General features: G+C 36.9%; 1 protein-coding gene across 5 annotated transcripts in view; it reads left to right on the forward strand.

Moving 5' to 3' along the window:
* Positions 1-26,154, forward strand: part of WDR72 (WD repeat domain 72) — a 237,577-nt gene that overhangs the window by 55,942 nt on the left and 155,481 nt on the right. For all 5 annotated transcript variants that reach the window (XM_037833922.1, XM_037833923.1, XM_037833924.1 and 2 more), the window contains one exon: positions 21,258-21,457. In XM_037833922.1, coding sequence (XP_037689850.1) covers positions 21,258-21,457 — 200 coding nt within the window. The remainder of the gene's footprint in view (positions 1-21,257; positions 21,458-26,154) is intronic.

Here is a 26,154-nt window from a genome sequence, read left to right on the forward strand (position 1 = left end):
TTTCAAGTGAAGCTGTTTATCTCATGGTTATCTACATTACTGTATTATAAACAACCTCAACTCAACCCAAGATGAAGATTATAACTGGTGATAGTATTATTAACAATTGTGTCAATGCCTTTACATCTGTGATGTGCCTCTTCACCTTTTCAAAGCGCCACCCCATTGGTCACCTCATCTGAGCCCCACGATACACTTTGGAGGTGACTGACAGCCCAGCTCTCCTCACCACAGTTATTCCTTTTAGTCTTGTGTCTGGTATTGGCTTTATTGTGGGGGTTGTTGTCAACCTCTGCAATTCCAAATTTGCTTAAAATTTAATGAACTAGGCAACTTTTTTATTCCCAAGCCAATTTCAGCTGGCTAAAATGCTTCCATCATGCTTACCATTCTTGATTTCTATTCTGTCCCTTTCCTGTAAAGGTAAAAAAAAACTCTGGGATCAGGAAGTTTTTCCGTTTATATTTTCATAAAGTTAGGGAAAAATTTCCAGTTGAGAACAGAACAAGTAGACTGAGAGAATGTCTGTAAAGGTATGGAATATGACTGTTCACTTATGTGCCTGGTATATGAATGAACAAATGAACAAATGAATGAATGAATGAACGAATGAGCTAACCCAAATGTTCTTGGGCCTCAGAAGATTGAGTGCAAAAGAGTTCATCTTAACATTAGTCAGCATTGGTGGCACTTTGATTGCAGATACCTAAGTATAGGTGCTTAGCTTTCTTTTCCAGGTGTCCCCTATGGTTTCTGGATTTCTGGAGTTCACAGGGTACGCCTCACCTCCTCAGGTATAGGTCTGTGCAGTTTTTACTCCAGCCAGTGTTTCGAGGGCCTCTGCCTTTTTGCTTTGCTTATAGCTATTTTCCCCATAAGGTTCAAACTTAGTTCCATGGTGGAACAGACCTATTCTTTCCTCCATTTTCCAGCACTCTTCTTCCTATAAATACGTGAAGAAGACTTAAATTTACACTAAAAGATGTTTCAGCACCTAGAGCAACTCTAGAGTCCCTACGGAGAAAATAGAAAGTGTCAGTTGGATAGGGCGTTTTGGGGAAGGGGCTTAAAGCTGAGTAGTTAATTCTCAACCTTGCCAAAATATTGTCTTAGTGGAAGGTTGGGAGGAGGGGTGGGTTATGGGGTCATTCCCTGTGTCACCCTCCCCCAGGTGTGGGGGATAACACATGAGACCTCTTCAGTTTTTCTCAAGTGCTTTATATCAGCCTATTCTTGCTTTTTTCATGAGTCTGTTTATTAGACTGCACAAGCATATTCTAGAGCAGTTTCCCCCCATGCCGATTTTATCTTAAGTTGCAATGGGTGTTTCTTTCTGTGACAGATGGCAGAGTTAGATGTGTGCCAGGGTACAGTCCGGAACCACAGGTGGGCACACTCATCTCGTTGCACAGACAAACAACCAAAGTAGAGAAGTATTTATGAGGCACTGAGGGCCCTCGTCTGCTGGATAAAAATGCAGCACTGCCAGGTTGGGAGTGATGAGGGCATCCACTTTTGCTTATTGATTTGCTGGATGTCCCATGATGTTTGGGCCTGATTAGGAAGGAAAAACATTGGAGATGTCATTTTGATTAATATTTGAGCTCCCTCAATGTGTTTGGCACTGACAACTCTGAGCAGCTTTGTTCCCCCAGTGCCATGAGACACAATGGGGATAATGTAATACTGATTTTTTTTCTCCCTAAAATACACACCGGAAATAAATCGTGGTTCTAAGTTAATTATTCTTTAAAGAATTGAATTTAAAATAATTCTGAGGACTTTTCTGTTCTCAGTAATGGATTTACACAGCAGAAAATTTGTGTAATTTCTTGTGTGTTAGTAATATAACTATTAATATTATTACTGGAGGTTGTCTGTTAAGCCTATGGACTGTGTTGTGAAATATGCCATTATTAAGCCACTGGATTTTTTTTTGTGGGGAAGTGAACCCTTGTTGTTTGCTTTTAACTAAACATTTCTTGGTAAATTAGATTAGAAAAACTTTTAATGTGAAGGGTTGGATAGTAATTATTTTTCAGCTTTCTGTACCATACAGTCTCTGTAGCAACTGTTCGTTCTGCCGTTATAGCACAAAGGATGCCGTGGACAGTAGGCAAAGGAATGGGTAAGGTTTTGTTCAAATAAAACTTTATTTTCAAAGCAGGCAGCCAGCTGGGTTTGGCCTGCAGGCCGTAGTTTGTAGACCCCTGAGACTACAGAGAGTTCTTTTAAAAGGCCATTATTTTCACAATAACTCACTCTGAAAGCAGTTTATAATTTTTAATCCATTATACTTTACTGTCTCTTCATGGTAAGCGGGATGGGTATGATTATATCATTTTATTCATGAGGAAATAGGACACAGAGTGGTTTTGTGAGTCTGAATTTCCCCAGGCTAGACATTGGCACCTGCATTAGAACTAGAATTAGAAGGCACCTACATTGCCTTCTTACATTCTAGCGTTTTCTTCACTGCACTGTACAACAAGAACACCCCTTGCACATGGGGTCAGCTGTTGGAGACCGTCAAGCAATGAGTTAGATAAGAAAACCTCAGAGAATAAAAGAAATGGCTGCCAGGAAACCTGCTATGTGCTCTCTTGCAGGAGAAGGTCTCTAGCTATCGCTCAGAGCTTGGCTCTTAATTTACACACAGTTCTAACAGCTCTGGTCATCTGATTTCTCAGATGACAGATTAGAAACAGCAAATTACAAGTGGCGAGGCTGTTAGTGGCAGGCGCTCTGATAGGAGAAGCAACAGCTGACAGGAAGGAATGAGAGGCAAAAGCTTTGTATCACTGCTCAGGCCAGTGTTCCCTGTGCTCATAAGAAGACAGTTGCTGAAAGACGCTGAAAGTGGTTCCTGTGTTCGGAAGCTTGCTTAGTGCCTGCACAGGCCATTGGCAGCTGCCAGTCTCACGACTCAGCAGGGCTTTTCCCTCACTGGGTACTGCCGGGCTCCAGGAGAGGAATGCTTAGAGGTGGTACATCCAGGGTGTATTCCAGACCTGAGATCTTACAAGCAGCGTAGGGCCTGGACGTCAAGGGGACTGAGGTCTTGGGCCAGTGTCCCGGAAGAACTTGGGTCCTTGTGAGTCTTTGCTAATTCCTTCTGGGTCCTGCTCAGGTAATATGTGCTTTGTGACCTTGAGCAGAAACCTTGACTTCTATAGCAAGAAGATAAGGAGATAGATAAGAAGAAGGTAATTCATTTCAGAGTTATTTTCACAAGTGTTAAATTTTCTGTTAATTTCTTTTCCTTATTGGAATTAGCTGCAGTGCACTGGAGAATTATTCCATCTACAGTGACACTGTGTAAATAAAGCATTTCTTCTCCCATACTTTCAGAGAACATAGCTTTAAAAAGAAAAGAAGACTATTAAGAAAGATAAGAGGATACTTTGTCAACTAATAGCTAATAGTCTGTATTTTTAGAATATATCCATGGTTTAACATTCTACTGTAGATTTGAGTTTGCTTTAATTGCTTAGGGTAAGGGATACATGGAATGTATGCAGGGCCCATTTTCCCAGAAATATGCAGTCGTATTTGCCCAAATAGAATCATGTGGTTAAATTTTACTTTGTCACACTAAAATATCACACGAGGTCATTAGATGGAGAAGTAATCTTCCAGTCCACAAATCTTACTAGGTCAATTTCTTTTGTAGTACACATCTAGCATCTAGTATAACTATCCATACAAAATAAAAATTTTTAAAAATTACGCTAGCTGCCAACCATACCATTCTGAGATACAATTTTACTTAGTTTTCTCATCAGGGTCACCACTTTGTAGATACAAGGGTAAACTTAAGTCTTGTCGACTGCCTTGTCAGCACAGCCAGTGTGAAATGTCTTTCATTATATACATGTTAAAGGTAGGTTTTGGGTATGCAGCATCCGGCAGATAATAGACCTTCCAGTATGTCATTTTCTCAGAGCCACATTATTCTGTTGTGGTAGATTACAGATGGAACCCTCTTGGGATGATTGTTTTTAGAAAAGGAAAGCAGGATACATTAAAGTACAGGGTGGACTTTTTCCTATATCACCTTTCCCGAGCCCTTTTCTTCTTTATTATAATAATCACTGATGCTGTTACTCAACATATATTTTTAGTTTACTGCAGTCCTTGCCTATTTTATGAATCTTTATTTCTTCCTCCTTGACCCTGGTTATTACAGCTATGCTACAATTTGCGATTTTGATTCTTGTAGCATTTTGCCCTTGTGCTTGCGTATGTTCACACTTGTGTATATGAAGTTTATCTGCAGTTTAGCTATTAAAGATTTGCAATATTGTCAAAGAGTAATCTCTTGAGTAGGAGGTAGTGTGCAGTGGGTTTGTGACCATGAACCCTGGAAGTCAGACAAACTGGATTTGAGTTCGTTTTACACTTTAAAATCTATATTACCTCAGGCAAACTTTAATGCCTCCAAGACTCAAGTGCCATATCTAAATGACACATAGTACTGAATAAATATTGACTATTATTTAGTATAAATTCATCATATATTATCATGCCCATTTGTACTTAAGGTTTCACTGTCTTCCCCCATCTCTTATCTCTCTCTTTCCATTCTAGTTGAGCTCAACAATTATTTCCTGCTTCAGTGAAATGCATACTACCGCAAAGGATTCTAGAGGCATCATATGTGGCCTTGCTCCTTAAAGAGCTTGCAATATAATCATGGAAAATTTGTATGTTTGAAACAATTAAAGAAATATATATGACAATATATAAGAAAGCTGTATATGGAGTATACTTAAGTGCCCAAGTGTACTGATGAGTATTTTGAACTCTTGAGGGGGTGTTATGTGAGAGTTTGTGTAAGTTTTTTTTTTAACTTGCTCTCATAGTCCAATGTATTTCCCCTATCATATTTATATTATTGGGGTTAATGTCTGTCTTCAGTAGCTAGTCTAAAAATACCATGAGGACAATTCTTGTCTTGAACTCTTTTATTCCCAATAGCTAGCACAGTCCTGTCACATAGTAAGCCCTCAAAAAATTTGTTAAATTTAATTGAAAATAAAAATTATTTAGCCTTCATATGCCCTCATTATTCACTCCTGACAATCTTGTTCACTATTTGGACAGAGAAGATTCTAAATGGTAATTTGTATACTATTTGGCAAATCACTAAATTGATCAACACCTTATGATGATCCATTTCCTCATCATGATGATGATTATACTTACACAATGTTTGTAAAAAAGATGAAAGAAGTTAGTATATGTAAGAATTCTAGCTTAATTTATATTAATCATGTCTTATGATTTCTATAATAAAAGAAAACTAAAAATACAGAAAGTATAAAGAAGAAATTTTTAAAAAGCAATAGAATCAAAACATTTGCAGATAGCCATTATGCACGGGTTGGTATATATTAGCTGGTGTTTTTTTCTTTCTTTCACTTACTAATATATGCACAGTCTTTTGTAAAGTGTTATCCATGTTTCAATTCATTATTTTTCTTACTAATGTAACACCCTGGGAGATGTAATGAGAAGGTTTGTAAGGTCATTTCCCTTCACCTGGGCTTCACAAGTCCCTTTTTAAAGGGTTTGTGAGCTTGGATTGGAAAAAATGCATCCTTATCTTCACTAACCTCTAACTGACATTAGACATTTCCTTCAATTTAGAAAGTAGAGAACTCATCACAGCAGTATTAGCTATACCTATGGTTTTGTTATTAACAGACATCAGATATCTTTATGTCTCATTACAGTTATCACTGGTATCTCAAACTATCATTTATGTTCATCACTGTCATAAATTTTTAGATATATAGTTTTTTAATGTATTAATAAAGAAACATACATTTAATTTTTTTAATACTTTGATTATATTTCAATATAATTGATTACCTTTGTAATCCTATGTATTTTATTTTAAAACATTTTAAACCATGATTGTGGAAAGGGGTTCACTAGCTACCCCACAGGGTTTATGGCTTAAAAGTTAAGAATTCCTGTTAGTCCAAAAGATTTTTAATATGGGTTACATGGAAATTACTCAGTGGTAGCAGTACAGTTGGGGAGTATAAGTTGATATCTGCTTTTTGTGTTTGCCCTGCCATATCAGTTTTTTTTTTTTTTTTACAGAGCAAAATTACAAAAAGTAATAAAAAAAATTCGATCTTATTTTCAACCAAATTAAATCCAGCAATTAAGACTGCATCACTGAAGAGATTTACATAAGTCTCATTACACAACGAGGCTCTTTTTTTTGGGTACTTCAGTATAAGGCCCTGGTTGACACCTGTACATGCACAGTGATGCACACACATGAGTCTGCACACATGCTTTCCCACAAATGTGCACAAGCTTGCTCCCCTCACACCTGTGTGCACACACCTGCACACACACACACACACACACACACACTTGTCTTCTGTAATCCCATCAAGGGTCATGGACATCTTGGTTGAAATTATATAAATGTTACATTTGCTCTTATAATTTATATACTTTTCAAAGCAAGGAAATTCCAAGGATGATTCAGTAAAATTAAAGAAAAAAAAAAATGATTTGCGTAGGGTAATTTCTGCTGTGCCTTTCAAAATACAGAGAAAGTATTGAAAGACTATTGACAAAACAAGCACAGGTAATTTTCGTTTCCCAAATTTGGATTTGCTTCTTTGTTGGTCTTTATTACTTTTAAACATTTGAACAATTATCTACATTTTTATTACATAATTATACTTAAAATGAACATGCTTCTATATTGTTTTTAGATAACCATGGATTATCTTTGAAATTCTACATTATTTGATTATCTTTTTTCGGATAACACACACAGATATTTGTATGTGTGTATGTCCATTTTAATTTCAGTATTCAATTCCATCTTTTTTTATCTTCTGGCATCTTGATATACATTAGGCATATTATTGTGGTGTTTACAGGATGTCTTTGGAACACTTTGTATGCTCAGAAAGAAATATGAAAGTCAATACAGTCTCATTGTAATGATAAAAATAAATATTTTCTGCTCTTAAAATACTTTCACCAATTAAATCCCACCTTTCATTGCCTTTATTTATTGGGTCCTCTGGCCATTTGCTAACATCTTGGTTTTCCCTTCAGTAAAGAAAATGCCTGCTCTGAGGAGTATTAGCTGATTCCTGTGGGCTGATGGACATTTGGATCAAGAACTGGCTGGATATGCTTGTTAGGTAGCTGCATTAATATTTACGGGGACCTCTTCTACAGCAGCAGAAAGAAGAACATGTCAGGATGGGTGCTTTGGGGCTCCTCCTCATTTAGGCCCCATTTTATATGGACATTCGCATTCTTACTGGGTTTCATAGCTGCAGTAGTTGGTGGAAATAAAACTGAAGGAGCCATCTGCCCCTCTTCTTGCTGCCTCCTTTCAGTTCCTAGCAGTTTCCCAGTAGCCAGCTGCCACAAAAACAACTGGAAAAGGAAGACTCAGCAGTCTGTAATGATTGTTATTCTCTGGGAAAGTAGGCTTTCTGATTTGTTTGAGAGATAAAGGATATTGGATGTACTTGATTCATCTGGGTGTATCAATAATATCCAGCTTCTACGGTTAGCTTGTGTGCTGGTTTGAATGTATTATGTCCCCCAGAAAAAGCCACATTCTTTGAAGCAATCTTGTGGGGCAGACATATTAGTGGGGATTAAGTTGGAATGTTTGGATTAGGTTGTTTGCATGGAAATGTGCCCCACCCAACTGTAGGTGATAACTCTGATGAGATAATTTCTGTGGAGGTGTGAGCTGACAAACAGAAGGAACTTAGTGCAGCTGAGAGTGAAGTTTTGAAGAGGAGCTACAGCCAAGAGGGGCACTTTGAAGAAAGCACAGGAGCTGCAGATGAGAGACAGTTTGAAGATGGCCATTGAAAGCAGACTCTTGCTCCGGAGAAGCTAAGAGACCACAAATGCCCCAAGAACAACTAAGAGTGACATTTTGGCGGAACTGCAGCCTAGAGAGGAACATCCTGGGAGAAAGCCATTTTGAAACCAGAACTCTGGAGCAGACACCAGACACGTGCCTTCCCAGCTAACAGAGGTTTTCCAGACACCATTGGCCATCCTCCAGTGAAGGTACCCAATTGCTGATGTGTTAACTTGGACACTTTATGGCCTTAAGACTGTAACTGTGTAACCAAATAACCCCCCTTTATAAAAGCCGATCCGTTTCTCGTGTTTTGCATTCTGGCAGCATTAGCAAACTAGAACAGCTTGCTTACTAGGATTTGATTAGAAAGGTCTTTTGTGTTTCTAGGGATAAACCAGGTAAAAACACATTCAAAGTCAAGTCATTGGCTTGGGAGTGGTGAGCATAGAATTTGGCTGTGGGAATGTTGCATATGTTATCTTGGGTGCTACAAAAAATGTTGGTTGCTAATCTCAGCCTTTTCAATAAGTCCTGGGTATGGACTACCCCACGATTTTCTGCTGTCTTTTCACATTTAAGTGCAAGCAGATTCCTTTCACTTTAGAACCATTTGCTAAGAAGAATATGGGGACTGTTTCAGCTCTTTGGAAGCATCAGAGAGCATCGCGACTCCACTGAGGGACACAAGATATCAATGTTATATCCTGAGGGACTTACAGTCCATCATTTGAGCAAATAGCAGTGTGTTATTTTAAATTTCATAAGTGATTGTACTTTATGCTCATAGATTAAAATTGAAAAAATTGATGGGTTAAGCTTCCAGGAAGAGAACTAGAATAAGAAGATTTGATTTAAAAAATTCACTTTGAACCAGGATTTGCACTGGAGATTATCCTTACCTTATCACATTTTTCTTATTTCCAGAAGCTTTGACTGTAACTCAAGTTGGCAAATCACATTGTTATATGTTCCTTTTTATATGGCTATCATTTTTTTAAAAAATGTTTTTTGCAAACAGGACAGTTTTCCCAAGAATGATCTGTTAACGAAACTCTCTCTCATCAATGATTTTCTAAAGGAAATGACATAGACAAAATAATCAGCCAAACTGAGAGTGTGGAACTGGATGACTAAGCATTACCTACATAGATATAAGGAAAAATTGAATGCATTATCTGATATCCTATATTTAGAAAACATCATGTTATCCCAGAGAATCTCTTTCATTAGCTGACTTCCTAGCTACCAGTTTTTTTGAATGTAGGTCCACACTTCTTTAGCCACAATTTAGAGATCCAAAAAGCATTGAAGACAAATTTTTTTTTTCATTAGTTTGTGGTAAGGCAACTAAACCAGACCTTAATTCACAAAAGATTATTTATTACACTAAATGTGGACGTTCTCTTTTTTTTTCTGCAAATACATTAACATGTTGATTGCCATCTGCTATCCTAGACCCTCTTGGGGGTGATAGATAATATGCATATATGCATTATGTTATGTCTCCAAAATATGAAAAACTCTTATTCTAAAACCCTGCGTTTCGAATGTTTTTGATAAGCGATTAGAGGCGTCTATTATTTTCCTCTGCTGTTTTCTCTAAAGTAATCAATAGTTTTCTACAAAATGTCATCTATATTCTTTTCTTTGTTTTTTTGCCTCCCATTCATTTAACCCATTTTAATCTGGTTTCTATCTGCACTAATCTGGTTTCTGTCTTCACTTTTCTTTTTGAGCTTACCTCACTGCCAAGTTCCATTGTCATTCTCTGGGTCTCAGATACTTGACTTGTCAGCAGTCACTCAATGCTCTTCTATCTCTTTCCACTGTCTGCCTTACATGATATTGCCTTCTCCTGATGGCCACTGGCGCCTCTGTCTCAGGTTGTCCTACTTCTGCATGCTCTCTCTATATTCTTCCTTGCTTTTTTGTATCTCAGTGGACTTCTCTCTTTTTTCTATCTATTTTCTTTGACCTATCTTATCAACACAAGTGCTGTTAACCACCATCTACACATCCCAAGAGGTGGAGTGTGGCTCATTGTGGCATAACATCAGCAGCTACTCATTCTGGGATCTTCACCAGGCAGGAGGCCACAGTGGGGAGGAAAGGCAGGTTTAGTTCTAATTCAGAATAGCTTTGGACAATGACTGATGCCAGGAAACCTACCTATATTCTGCAAGATTCCTTCCATGGTATAAGGTATATACCACTATATGCAAACCAGCTGGAAGGGGCTCTAGAAATTATAAACTACAGAAATGAGAATGGTGAGACGTGATAGGGTAGAATGCTCTGGTGAAAGTAGAAGAAGGAAATGGGTTTAAAGAGTAGAGCTAAGAGCTCACCAAAAATCCCTGGCTCTATAGGACATCTGTATAGCCTTTCGGTGAAAGTCCTAATCAATATCTTTGAGGGTGATACTGTTTCTTAGCTCCAATACTATTAACAGTGTAGTAATGAACTTGGATCCGTTTGAAAACTAAACTATATGTAGAATTTATTTTGTAAACCCCAGTAAAAGAGGGAATTGTATATTTCAGATGTATCAAAAACATTTAAAAGTAAAATGTTTGGTGTCCAATGGATTGAAATAATCATCATAAATTATATGAACTATTGAATATTCTCCTGATTGCCTTACCAGTCAATCTCTTTCTTCAGTTCTCTTCTCCATATTGCTAGCCAAACATTTTCTCCTTTAAATCCAGCCCTGAACATGACAGTCCCCATTGTCTGTGGTATAAATCGAACACCATTGCATTGCATTAAAACCCTTTCCTAGGGTCTTTCTCAGCTTTTAGAGGCTGCTCTCTGATCTGTGCACATATCCCTTCCATCTTCAAAGCCAGCAACATAGCATTGAATCCTTCTTATATTCAAATCTCTGATCTACCCTTATAGCTGGAGAAAATTCTGTTTTTTTAAAAGTGCTAACCTAATTATGCCTGCACCTATTTTAAGGCTAACTGATCAGTCACTTTACATCTGCGAATTTCCTTTTGCCATGTAACTAACACAATCATGGTAATAATATCCTGTTAAATTTACAGGGAAGGGCAATCATTCTTAGAATTCTGCTTATCACATTGGTCTTTAGGTTGGATGGTTTCTGCAGGTCTCCATGGATGAATGAGTCTGTGGAATGGGAGTGAATAGATGGGAGAGCCTTTTTAGGTTATTGGGTACAGGCACATGGAATTGAACATGTGGCACTGGGGAACCAGGACTGTCATAAGGATAAATTGCGCTTTGCTACTTTCACAATAAGCTCTGAGATGCTTGCTGGAGCTTTGGCCATCCATTATTCACCAAAGATAAACCACTGTTATGTCCCAAGAGAAAATTAATTGCGGTTGAAGTGTTTTTGTCCTCCCTTCTCCTTCCTCGCCTCTGAAAGTAAAAGAAACTTTCCATATGCCTTCATCTCTCATCCAGCACCTCATTCAGGAAACTCTACTCCAATTTTCCCTCCCCAATACTGTTCCAACCTCCACAGGCAAAATTCCAGATCAACTCAGGGTGATATAGACCTAAGTAAATTAATTGACACTGTAAGTGAATAAATGATATCTTTTCAAGGATATTGTATCCCATAGTGACTTAACCTTCAGTTAAGAGAATGAGGAAAAATCTATTTTTGAAATGTTTTGAAATGACAAAATAAGCATGGCCACTGTAAAAAATTCAAATACAGAATGAATGCTATTTTGTGATACTTAGAAGCAGTACAATTTTAATGTTTTCTAAATAATAGATTATTATAAACTTAAATGTAAATATATTCATATCATAATACAGAAACACTTTTCTGCAAATATCCACCCCTTCAATTGGTTGTAAATTGTACTTACTTTTAGAGTAAGGTTAAAAATTAAAATTTAGTCATAGTGATTCCTATGTTGTTAGCACATGTTTAAGAAGAGGAAGTATTTCATAAGTAAATTCCTTATCAAGAAAACCCTAGCTTCAGATTTTTTTTATATATTATTTCATTCTTTGTAAACCTTTATTCTTATAATCTGAGTAACTTAAAACCTGTATGTGTTTAAATCCTTCTTTTCTCTCTCTACCTCCCCCTGCCACCCCCTTCCATATACCTGACCCTCTCATCTGTTTTTTTTTTTTTTTTTGAGGTCAATGGTCAGAATTAGATGAGAAGGTGAGTGTGGCCCAGATGATAAATCCCAGTGTTATTTTGAATGTGCTGGAGGCTGTGGCAGAGCTGGGGTCAAGGTCATGGGGGTCAGGGATTTTTAAAAATGCATTTTGTATATCCTTCAGATTTAAGGGGTGATACAAAGCCAATTATAATTTTGTTATCATAATAGGTCCTGTAAATAGTACAAATGAGCCTAGCCCTCGACAATCTATTTTAAAGCTAAATTTAGCATATTCAAAAATATTTAGGAATAAAGGTAAGTGGGGACCCTCTATGCCTTATGTAGTATTCAGATTCATTCACCTTCCCCACCTTTCCACTATTTTCTAGTTAGCTAAATTTGTTACCTCCAAGGTCTCCTGTCCCTGGTCAGAACCCCCTTCAATTATATGTTTTCTGGAGTAAGGTGCACTAACTTTGAAACGGTTTTGTCTGAGAAGGGGCACTAGGTCACTCTCCACATACTTCTGTGGGAAAGACAGTGAACTCCGTGGGTAACTGAAGACACATGATAAATTTTACAACATATTTCAATGATCAAATTCCTTAATACATGGAATTTGATTGCAGCTGTCAGATGTTTTATTGAAACTTGATTTTATGAATTTGACTAGTAAATTTGTTGGTGAGACCATTTTTTTTTATCCAATTCTGTTTTAGATAGAGTCACTTTGAAATATAACTGTGCTCTTAATCACTGCCCAATACCATGGTGGATACAGTTATAAAGTGCTGCCTGATGAGGAAAGATCTAACTCTGTGATCTGTAATGTATCTTGCAATTAAGTTTTGTTTAAGTAAGTACTACATATATATATGTATATATTTTGCATTACTAGTTTTTGTAACAGATTTTGTACAATATGATTTTTTTTTTACCAAATTTAATGTTTTTCATGATCCCATGGTAAGCAGAATATGTAATTGAAAATGTTTCCTTTTTTATTGAAACAATTTTTTTGGTTTAAAATATATGTGAATTTTGTAGATTGGGAGACTTTTTTGTTCCTGTAGTCATGCTATTTCTACAGTGCTTTTCTGAGGAAAAGCACCATGAATTATAATTAATCGATTACTGCTTCAAATTATTCATGTATAATTTTTACATAAATGAAACATTTATATACAATGTGATAAAATGTTAATCCATCTGGGTGATGTTTTTGAATCTTAATTTACTCTTGATCGTTTGCTGATGGATTTATCAAGTGATTTCTGTTTTAGCCATTTCTTTCTCAGTTGGAATAGTAGCTTTTCCTTTTTCCCCAAACCTACTAGACTTAGGGATTCATTTGTAGAAAGAAATTTTATCTGACTGGGGGTTTTAAAGCTATTCATCCATTGGCTAGCTGTGATCTTTTTTTTTGGAGAGCATATATTAGGGGTAGCTGAACAAGTATTTAGGCAGAAGACAGCAAATATTAAAAATATGGAAATTTTGTAAGAGGGATATAATCAAGGGAGCAAAAATTAAAGAACAACTGCTAGCTGTTTGAAAGGGAATTAAGTGTAGACTACTACTTGCTCTTTCCTCCTGTTATTTATGTAGAATTTCAGGTCTATTGACATCTATAAGTCATATTTCATCACCTAAAAATATTCTCTTTATATGCTGTTTTGCTTTTCTACAAAATTGAAGACAGTATCCTGCATAGTCCGCGTGTCTTGCTTTAAGACTTCAAAATCAGATTTTATAACAGGCACATCACAAAGTAATTATTGACCCTATTTATAAGAAAAACAAGCAAATGAGCAAAAAAGTATAGGTGCCTGTAAATATCAACAATCCTAATGCATTAAAATACAGCTGTATTTTATTAACATACTGATTTACAATAGGCTCTGAATCTTTCTCCTTTCCTTTCTTTTTAGGTGCAGAGTCTTTGCTCATCTCACTCCCAGTTCTCTTGGAGTAGCACTCTTGCATTGAAATTTAATCTTCACCTACCTGTTGATGATGCTTAAGCTTTTATCTTTCTATTCTGATCTCTGTCTGGAACTCTGTATGCTTTAACTGCTAACTTTGCCTCTCTATGTGGGTGTCCTCAAACTTGGCCTTTCAGCAGTAGCAATTCTTCTTTCCTGTCTTAATTTGGGCCCTTTAGGTAGCTAACAAGCATTAGAAGCCAAGTCAAGTTGACGGGATCAGAAAGACGCTTTTATTGTAAGGATCCAGGAATGTATTGCAGGCTTCAGTGTCAATAACACACCCAATCCATGGGAAGGGACTAGAAATAGAAATTGGAACATTGAAAGGTCTCTTCTCTTCTATTTCTCCTCCTCCTTCATCTTCTTTTCTCTCTGTCTCTGTGTCTGTCTATTATCTTTCTATCTCCAGCTCTTTACCTCCTTCTCCTTCCCTTTTGTACCTCCTTCCTTCTCCCTCTCTCCTGGCTACCCTCCTTGCCTCTCACTTTCTCTGTCTTACCCCCTCCCTCTACCACCTATCTCTGTGTCTCTGTGCATTTTCTTTATTCTTTTGTCTCTGTAGACTGATGTATTCTTAGACCACTGGGCAAGAGATGGCTACTACACAGGTGAACCTGTCACATTCAGGGACTTGCCTTGCTGCTTCCAATCCAAAATTCTTGGGGAGATCAGGAACAACCTGGCAGTACAACTGAGAGCTGGGACAGGTATTGGGCATGTCTATGCTACTTTTCCAAGTATTGGCCCCTCCTGTGCTCTAGGGTCTAGGTTTATAACGGGTATAATTCATGTGACACTGAGACCTTCAATCTTCTCATGTTTTTATGGCAACCTCCTTCCATTGTCTTTAAGGAAAGGGAACAATTTAATTTGTTCATTTAGTGCACATTTATTGAGCCCTGCTTTGCACCAAGCACAAAGAATACACACTTGCTCACAAAGAGTTTAACATGTGGTAGGGAAGCAGCCTTGAATCTAAGCAAGCAAAATATAGTAATTACAAATGGGATAACTGCTATAAAGAAAAGGAAAGTAGCTGAGATGGAAATCTATTTTAGAAAAGCCTCTTTGAGGAAGTCATATTTTAAGCTAATACCTCAAGGATGGGATAGAGCTAGCAGGAAAGAATTTGTTTTCAAGGAACTTGAAGAAAAAAAGATCAAATTTGTAAGCGAGGGGAGATAGTGCACAAGGGGTAAATAACATGAGAGAAAGCTGGAGAAATAAGCAGGGCAAGAATATGACTTGCAGGTCAAGGAGTTTGAATTTAATCACAACTGTAAAAATTTATTAGCCAGGTTGCTGATGTTATATAATGAATTAGAAAATATCTAGCATTCTTTGATGCCAGACTCATGCTAGTTTACTGAGGAGGATTTTTTAAAAAGCCCAATATATAATCTTATCCTTATTTTGATTATAATCTAGCCTGAGAGGCAAAGGTGATTGAGGAGACACAACTCTTAAGGAGAAGGCAGTGGAGGCCCACACTGACCTTACGTCCAAGAAACTTGGGCCAGGGCGTTAGGCAGATTCCAGAGCCACAGAACGGAGGACATTTGTTAAGCTCTCACAAGGGCTGAGTAGTAACCCCTATTGTGTGTCACAAGGGGCTCAAGGAAGGCTCAGCAGTCTCTTGTTACCAGGACAGCAGTTTTAGGAAGGTTAATTAGTAGGCCACTGAGGTGAGAAAGGTGCTATTTATTTATTTACAAAGCATGTATGTAGCACAGCACTCAATGTGTGCCAGAAATGTCTACACACTTTTCAAATATATACTCAGCCCACTTAGTAACCCTGTGAGGTCAGAACTATTATTTTCCCCATTGTACAGATGAGAAAACTGAGGCACAGAAAGGTTAAATAATTGCCCAAAGCCACACAACTAATAAGGATAGAACAAGGATTTGAACATAGAGTAGCCTGGACTCACAATGTGTGTTCTTGACCACCATGCAGTGATGTCTTCTTGCTGTCAGCTTGACAGGTAGAGAAGACAACAGCTAGACACAGGTTTCCGAATGGCCTCATAAAGCTCTGGTTTTAGGTATGATTTGGGGTATATTGAATTGGCAGTGAAAACAAGACACATGAGTGAAATCGTTGCTATGGCCCTTGGTCTCTGCAAAGAGGAGCTGGGCTGCTGCTTGCTTCTGTACTCTTGCTTTTTGGGAAATTGGCCATTTGGTCAGTGTTAACTGCTTCAAGTGCTTGCTGATGCTTTCCTTCACCTTCTATCAGGATGTTAACTGTTCTAATCTTTTTTCTTATGATTGGCTCCGTTCTCTAGTGTATTCATTTTATAGTATTGTATAGATTAAAACAAATTGTAGCAAAACTCATCTTAATAAAGTGAGTAATAGGAAAAATGCAAAACATTTACTAGAAAGCATTTTATACAATAAAGATTTTGCTTTGGGTAGATATGGCACTTTTTAAATAGCATCTGCTTTGAGGGAGGAAATGGTATTATAACTTACAATAATATTTAACTCACATATATCTCTACATCTTTTCTTGTCATGTACAGTCTGGTTCAAATAGAGAGGAAATGTCCATTAACTCATATTCTTGATGTAGCACTGTGCAAAAAGAATTCAAATTGTCCTTGAATTCACTTTGGGGGGAAAAAAACAAAAGTTCTCCTGAAATTGGAGTTGGATCAAAGCAATTTTGTAAACTTTCAGTTTTTATTATTATTATTTTTTTTAATATCATAAAGCAGTGACTATTGTGTCTCTTGGAAAAGGTAGCTTGTTAGAGTTGCAAAGGCAGTCCCTAGTGGAAATCTTCCTTGAGGTCATATATCCTCCACTACTTGGTTAATGTTTATGTTATATAGTCCCTCTAACAATTTAAATATATTCCTGAAGTTATGTAAATTCTGTTAACTTCAGGGATATATTTGAAAGGCCATTCTGCATTGGAAGTGATTTATCATAGTATATCCATCAAGGTCCCATTCAGGAGAGAGAAACAAGACAATGATTTGAGCAGAGAAATCTTAATATAAAGACCCAAGACCAAGGATGGCGGTGTACCCTGAACCGAGAAGTGTGACTATCTGAAACCTCTGTTTCGATAGCTCTTTATCTCGTCCCTCCCTTCCCACACCTGTGTTCCTTTTCATCATAAAATATTAAGAAATTGTCAATTTCAGAATAAAACAAGAGCCAAGGGAGAGGAAGGGGCAAGCCCAGGAAAGAAGACACATTTAAGGATCATAACTCTGTGTAAGGGCCACTTTCATAGGTGGTAAATCCAAGAAAATGTGGCAAGTTAATATCCTATGCATTTTTGCTGGAGTCCAAGCCAACAAGCATGGGTACCATGTGTTCTTCATTGAAGCGTAGTCCACACCTGTTTTGTTTTGCTACCACTGACCATGTTGGAATTGCCAGTTACCTTCCTTAAGGTGGCTCACAACTCATCCCATTCCAGGCAGACCTTCCAGGCCCGAGCTTCCAGAAGACCACACCCTAACTCTCGATAGGCTCCCAGACCTCTTCAGAGAGGCCCCTGTTCACCACAACCAGGTCCAAGGACACTTTGTACAAATGAAGAGCCTCGGCCATCACCCTCCATGACACAGTCTCTGAAAAATTTCCATGAGTTCTGTTCTCAAATCATTTACCAAGAGCCAAGCATTCCTTCACTAACCAATTCCAGTGCTATTTATGATGCATCCTTGTGTGGTAGTTTGAAGCTGTACATACTACAGAAAAGCATGTTCTTCAGCCTAACCCATTCCTGGGTGTGTGAACCCATTGTAAGTAGGACCTTTTGATGAGGTTATTACAGTGAAGGTGTGGCCCAGCCCAGTCAGAATGAGTCTTAATCCTATGTCTGGCGTCATTCATAAGTGGGATGAATTAAGACAGAAGACACTGAAATTCAGTGGAACTTGGAAGAGGACAGGGAGGTCAGGAGAGGCCACCGTGTGCATTGCCATGTGACAGAGGAGCCAAGGGCTGAGGATCGGGGGCAGCCAGCTCCACAATGCCAGTCTTCGGGAAGAAAGCATCACTTGGATGACACCTTGGTTTGGACTTTCTCCTAGACTCAAAATCGTGAGCTAATATATTCCCATGTTTAAGCCACCCCATTGCATGCTATTTGCTTGAGCAGCCAGGAAACTAAAACACTTTATTTCTTTCAAGGACAAATTAGTTATAGTTAGTTTAGTTTTTCACTCCAATTCAGTGAAGTTATCCACATAACTGAATCTGGACCTTGGAAAATCACATTTAATCTTTGTGGCTCTTGTGAACTGGATGGTAAAACAAAGTAAGTAAGTATGTTTTTGTTAATTTTCTTCCTTAGTTACTGTTTCTGATTTAAGAAATCTCACTATTTTAAAAAGTAAAGGATTATTAACTGTAACGAAGAACTGAAAACAAGGGATTGGCTAGTAAGAAGTAAAGAGAATTTTAAATATATAGGAATAGCAGTATGAGGGGTAGACACTTACCCCTAGGTCTGAGATAGTGTGCTCAAGAAAGAGGACCTTTCCCAGGGCTAAGATTCTGACCTTGCTGGAGAGGATAGGGCTGTGGCTCCCAGATGTCAGAGGAGCTGCTGTGGCAGTGCAAGTGGACCCTGCCAGTAATATTCCCTCTAGGGTGCCAAAGAAAGCTGATCATGGGGAGGTGTCTTTCTGGAAGCACTCTGGTATGGCATTACCTGAAGAGTGTGCCAAGGGCATCTGCTGGCTGTTAGGTGCTACTGACTGCTGTGCACTGTAGGAGCCAGGTACTAGAGGCATCATCTTCTGGGGAAGCCACTCATGCTGCAGCAACATGCTGCAGCAACAGGCTGCAGGAACTCTTCCTTCTGCTGTGTCTTTCCAGCAACCCTCTACCCATCAAGGTGAGCATCACACCAGCTGGCAAAAGAGCCCAGGTCCATTTTCACAGTGCAGGCAGTGAAGGACAAATCTGGAGCTGAAAAGCAATAAATTGATTACTGGCAGAAACAAGAATCTCTAGCCACTCTCAGGGTTTTGACCAGGGGCTTCCAAAAGCTGTTGCCCTGAACTTATTGCAAAATGAACTAATTGTTTTGAATATAGAATTTACATATTTGTCTGTCTATGATAACTTTTGAAGAAATTGGTTCTGATCACTTAAGTCACATCTGTGTTTCAACCAGTTCCTTTGACGAAAAACAATGGCTAATTATTTCTCAAATATTTTATAATTCGTCATGATGAAAACATTGTTCACAAAACCGCATCCAACATTTTGTTAGAATGGGAGATTTTTAGTTTTGGGTAGAAATAGCTTATGTGTTACTTTGAGTGTTATAAGAAATTTGTGTTCAAGTATTTCTTGCCTCTCCACTGCCATTGATTTTAAGTAAGCTCCAGGAAGACTGGGCCTGTCTTGTTTACTAGTACATTGTTAGCATATGTCCCAGTGACTACCAGAGAGCAGATGCTCACACGGACTAGTTACTTATGCATGAGCAGAAATGGATTAGTGTTGCTGAACTTTATAGGTATACTATTCTTACTGAGAATCAAAAGAGGGATAGCAAAATCTGTGAAGTAGTTCTTTTTGTGTAAGACATTAGGTATAGAATAAAACATGGAATATGTAGTATAAGGCACATAAGAATATGTGTTAAACTGCAATAAACTCTTTTGCAAGAATTTTCAAAATATTGTTCACATTTTACAGTTGAAGGTACCACAGAAAACCTGTGAGAAGAAAATATCCATGGTGCTATCATATTCAAAGGGAGATTTCTCAGAAAGACAATGAATTTTATCAGGTGCCACAGTTACAAGTTCTGGAATGCTGTTGTTTTTAGGTGTCAATAATAACTATTCTTTTGTTTGCAAAATTCTTTTCCTGTTGCCATCCTTGAGATGAAGGCTTTTTCTTGATGTTGTAGTCATTTCCATTGATTGAAGATATATCAATCTTGGTGGAAAGGGAAAGCTTAGAAGAATAACATGTTTATAAGTTTCATGTGTTAGAGATGTTTATTTGTGAATGTAGAAATGTTACAATGAAAAAATATCATTGTTAAGAGATTAGAGACTCATGTTCTGCCTAGTATTTTAAACTTATACTGATTTGGAATCCAAAGTACCAACTAATGCTAGTTTAGTTGCTGTAAAAGGATATGGAAGAGAGGAGGAGAAATGAGAAAGGATTGGATATTTATAATCTTCCAGTCTCTCTCTCTCTATTTAGACCAACCTATCTATATTTTTCTATTTACCTACCTATCTATATTTTTCTTCTGCCTAAGAGACATGGTTTTACAAAATTATTTCTATTTCCTAATTTTATCAAAAGAATTGCTTTAAATTGGTAATTTCTTTCTATTATCAGATAATTAATTATCTTCTTTTCTTAACCATAGTATAGCTACTGTCTCATTGGCAGGAAAGGAATGATATTAAATGAAATCTGTATGTCAAGTTAATTTTTCTTAGCATCTTTACTCAGCAGAATATGTTATATATTTAACATAGTATAAATCATGTACATTACTCATCACTGATATGAGACATTGGTCATAATTAATTCATATTTATTGAGATTTCACTGAGCTATGGCATTATGTTTTATAAAAACACTTAACTATTTGCGAATTACTTTTACTCTTTTTCATATTTGTTCCTTTTATCTTTAAATTGAACATCTCAGCACCTCTAAATTCTGAAACTGTGGAAGAATGACAGAGAAGAGTGCAAAGGATTTTTTTTCTTCTTGTAATGTAAGAAATCTAGCAACAGCAGTAACAGTAATGAACGAAGTTAGCCTGCATTCCTGCAGCCCTGGTGGCACTTGGGGAAGGGAGGTGGCCATCTGAAGCATCTGTATTCTTACTTGCCCTACTTATTTAAAGTACATTTTATTAAGAGAAACATTTTAAGCCTAGGAACCCAAGCAAAAGACTGTAAATTATCTGTTGTTTGTGAGTTGAGACACTAGGGGTCAGCACTAAAATATTCCATAGTTGTTTGTTATTGATCACTTGCATACTGTATAATAAGTAAAAGATTTTACTGTTAAAGACTATTGAATGTCCTTTTGATTTCAGTGGTTGAAAAAGCACAGAGAGGAAGATGAGATTTCCAAGTCCATAATTTTAACCTTTGTAAGAGGATTGTTTAAATAGTTGAAAGCTCCCAGCCATTCTTTGGTTGCAAGAATGTAGTAAGGCATAACCACTTAAAGAATTTTGATTCATCTGTTAAAAGTGTTTTGTTTTGTCTTATTCTGTTGGGATAAATATTTTGCATATGTTTTTATTTTTAATCTTGTTTTCAAGGCGCCTTGGAAAGACATGAAACTGGAGAAAGAGCAAGAATTATTCTTAATTGTGATGATTCACAGCTTCTAAGGTCTGAGCCTGTACTTCCAGTTGCCTCAGAGCCACATAAGCACAAAAATGTAGAACAGAGATCCTCCAGCTCTTCCCAACTTGGGCCAATACCTTGTCCTGATCCACAGGTAGAGTCTTCAAGTAAGGTAAGTTCAAATCAGGCTGCTGTTCACAAAGAACTTGATCCACACTAATAAGAATTACTATGCCTTCATAATAAAATGGTACTTAAATATCAGCAGACAAACAAGGACTCAGAAGTGATTGCATTTGCCAGGTATATCTTCCAAGTAATCTTGGAGAATTGGGATAACTTCTTGAGTGTCTATTATTTTATAGCATTCTTTTGGACAAGACAGGTTTTGGCTTATCAAAATCGAGCCAATTTTGTTTTATCTCTTGAATTCTAAATGGTTTTCCAATGAGGAGGAAGAAACTATATTCTTTAGTTTGGATCCATTTTTATTTTGCAGTTGAGGGCATTTGATCTCTTTTTAAAATGCTTATGACAAATAAGCAGAACAGTTTTTGGAGGAACTGGATCATCGTGTGGACAATTTTTATCTCTCGATATACTTAGCTTCTATGGGACCACCAGCTCTTTTGGATTACAAGCCTCCATTAATACACAGTGATGGAGTTTGCCTGTATCCTCATAAACCAACTCAGCCATCTCAGCAGAAACTTGTACTAGCTTTATTATTTTTCAGTTCCAAACATGATACAGTAATTTAATCTGATTTCTTTAAGGGATTCTTTTCCATCTTTTTGTCTTCTGTTCTTCCAAGTTATCCCTTCATCATGTTGTAACTATGCCGTTTATATGCACATGCTTAACATACCTTTTTTCATGTGAGCATTTTTTCATATTATCTAATATGTAAATGTTATTTTTAATGGCTGTTTCAATTTCTTGCATATACTATTGTTTATCTAAATTATGTTCCTATGTCTCAATATATGGGTTGTTTTTAATGCTTCACTTTTATGAATAACATATTTATGACCCTAAGGTCATTTTCATATTCAGGATTATTTAATAGGATATATTTCCAGGAGTATGGTTTTGAGTCAAAGTAGAACTGATTTTCAATTACATATTGTTAATATTTTCCATTATTGTAATGATATTATCAGGACTGTTAAAATACCATTAATAAGGATTTTACATAAGACCTTGTTTTATCTCACGTATACATTTTATAGTTAGAGAGAAAAGGATGAGCCACCATCAAGAAAGACGAGGTGACTGCTTGAGCCAAGCCTCAGAGTAACAGTTGAGAACAGGGGCATCCCTGCATGATCTTCATCTTTTAAGTTTAGAGACCTGATTTAGATTTTGATCAGTGAGGCCAGGTGTGGTAGGTTGAATTGCATACCTCAGTTTGGACATGTTCTTGGTCTTGGTCCCCAGCATGGCAGATGTGGACTCTTTGTAAATGAGATCTCAAGATGTTACTTCAGTAAAGGTGTGGCCCAACGGCATGAGGGTGGGCTTTATTCCGGATTAGTGGAATCCTTTACAGGTGGAGTTAGAGTCAGAGAGAAGCCGCAGGGAGCAACCAGAAGCTGTAAGTCAGCGGAACCCCGAGGAGTTCAACATTGCCATGTGCATTACCATATGACAGAAAAGCCAAGAAACTCCAAAGGTGGTCAGCCAGCCAGAAAGATACACTGACCCCAGGAAGAAGAAACTTCTAGCGTCTGAAATCGTAAGCCAAAAATTCTTGTTGTTAAGCCAAACCATTGTATGTTACCTGTTTTAGCAGCTGGGAAACTAGAACACCAGGGTCTTCCATCTTTTGAGAACTGAGTCACACTAACCAAATCCCTAAGAAATAAATATATAAAACAGAACAATTCTTTAGTTTACTATGATATGTGTAACTGGAATTTTGTCAATTGCTGAACACATTCTCCTTGTAACAAAATTACAGAAGGAGGGACGCATTGTAACAGAAGTTTTCTTGCTGGACATGGAATCAGAGCCAGGGGTGATTCATTGGATGAGCTTACATCATTGAACTCTGTGAATTTAATGCAGTCATCACTTCCCATTGGGGTACCATCTACGTGGTCAAACTGATACATATGGAAAAATTCCTGAATTTTGGATATCTCTTTTTAAGACTCCATTTCGAACACCCACTTTTGTTTATACTTGCCTCCTTCAGATGTAAAAATCATCAATTAGACTATAGCTTTTGTTTGCTTCCCTCATTTAGTCAAATTGTTTTTAAATTTCCAAAACCTGTTCTTTGTGTTTTTAACTTGAAAGAGATCATGTCTTTTACAGGCAATTATATAGCTATAATGAAACTTTACCATTCACAGGTGAACATGAAAGTGATAAGGTCCTCATCTCCCAAGGCAGGAAAGTGAATCAAATTCACATCTTATAAATTTGAAGTAAAGGCTGATAAGTAAGCCCACTGACTGCCTAGCATCCGCATCTTAATGTGGCTTTGTTGTGCTCTATAATACAGTACACATTTTATGGTGGAAATTATATGTTAGAATATTAGATGAGACCTTGGGAATGTCTCTTGACTCATGCATTTAAAAGGGTCTGCAGGAGCAAATCTTAATTCGTCACGTTTTACACTTTAATTCCCAGAAGGTAAGCTGATGGCTGTTTCTTTCAGCTTCTTGAAGGAACTCAAAGCTACCTTTTGGGTAGTGCTAGTAGTACATATAGATTTCATTTTCTACCTGTATAGTTTTTGTTTGTTTGTTTGTTTGTTTTCTTGACTCTGGAAGCAATAAAATGTCAAAGGTCTTTTTTTCCTCCTTTTAGTCTCATTCCAACTTTATTTTCTAGCTGCTGCCTTTTATTTTAGATAACTACAATTTCTAATCCTTCACTCTCTACTTAGAGAGGAACTGAATTAAACAGGACTATCACCTCCATTGTTCTAAATACTGTACTTCTATTGATATTTACCTTAGTGTTAACTATAGCTATTTTTATTTGTGTGGCTCCTATTGTATCTTCTTCAACCATGGGCTAGATATTTCCATTGCATACCATACATTTGTTACTTTTCACATTGTTTAATCTTAGCCTCCTATTTACTTATTTGATAAGCATAAAATTTCAAGAGCTTATAAGTTCTCCATCACTTTAATATAAATATAGTAAAATTCCAAATGAGTTTACATGAGGAAAAACATCAGTTTTAAAGAAGAGCATTTGAATCAACAGTTTTGTGGGTGGGAAAAAATGAGGGACAGTAAGTTTCTGAAATTTAGATCTGTTTAAGGTTACCTTTACATTTCAGTATTTTAAAAAACTTATTATAGTAATATATATATATACAACTCAAAATTACCCATCTTAACTATTTTCAAGTATACAATTCAGTGCTAATAATTGGATTCACAGTATTGTGTTTCCATCACCAATATCCATTACCCCACTTTTTCATCATTTCACACAGAAACTCTGCATCTATTAAATAATACTCCCTCTTCCCCTCCCCCAACTCCCCTGGTCCCTCATAACTTGTAATCTACTATCTGAATCTATGAAATTTGCTTATTCTAGGTATTTCATATAAGTGATATCATACAATATTTTTCTTTCTTTTTTTTTTGGTCTGGCTCAGGATTTTTTTTTTTTTTAAATGTGAGTATTTTAGTGAGAAACAAGTGAAATATCTCCAACATAAAGTGAATGATTTAAATGGAAGAATAGCATGTAAGATCTGTACAGTGAGCTCTTTGGTTTTGGTGATATTTGGACATTATTAGAATGCCGTGTTAACTTTTCTATCCTGCATTTGAAGAGAGCATATAGATTTTGGAAAATGTTTTAAAGGGAACAACAAATACAGCAGAACATTTTGAAAATATGTCTAATTTGAAATGCTAGAGGAGTTGCATTTGTGCAGCTAGACAAAGAAAAAGCTTTGGAGTCGGAAAGGTCCAGAGTCTTAAAGGACTTAAAGGAATACGATATCATATTAGGATGGGAAACCGCTTTTCTCAGAATCTGCAGAGGATAAAACAAGATAGAACCTGTTTAAATTGCAGGGAGGAATTTAGCTTCAAAGTAGGAAGTAAACAACCTTCTAAAATCATCCTACATGATGGAAATTTTTGTAGCTTCTTCAAATTTTAAGGAGAAAAAGCCTATTTGGTTTGTTGGTTGGTTGGTTGACTTTAAATTCTTTTTCTGGATTTTTGTCTACAAAATGAGTAAAACGATAAAGAGGGTTAATTTAACTGCCACAATTTTGGCTCATTGAAATGTCCTGGGAATGATTTTTAATTTTTTTAACTTCAATTTTTTTTTTTTTATTTTAACTGATTTTCTGTGGAATGGGTGCCTAACAGCTGCCCCTTGTTGCTTGTTTAGAGCTGTTCTGGTTAATATAGTAGCCATTAACCATATGAACACTTGAAATGTGGCTTGTTCCATGGCTTAAATTGATAAAGTTTTGGCTGTATAATGTTAAATACAATATATTACTAAAATCAATTTCACCTAATATCTTTGTATTTTTTAAATATAGCTATTGGGCAATTTAAAATTACATATGTGGTTTGCATTATATTTATATTGGACACTGATGAACTAGATAGGGATCAGCAAACTTTTTTGTAAAGTACCACATGGTAAGTATTTTAGACTTTGCCTGCCAGCTCTTCACTGTTGCTCTCTGCGGGAGCAGCCAAAGGTAATACTTAAACAAATGACTATGACTGTGTTCCAATAAAACTTTGTTTACAAAAACAGGCAGTAGACTGGATTTGGTCTTCTGGCTATAGTTTGCCATTTTCTGATCTAGAGGGTCCTCTGGAATAGCCAACATTGCCCCTTGCTCACCTTATCTGGATT

This window comes from Choloepus didactylus, chromosome 4, assembly GCF_015220235.1.
Source record: "Choloepus didactylus isolate mChoDid1 chromosome 4, mChoDid1.pri, whole genome shotgun sequence".
Taxonomy (NCBI): Eukaryota; Metazoa; Chordata; class Mammalia; order Pilosa; family Megalonychidae; genus Choloepus; species Choloepus didactylus.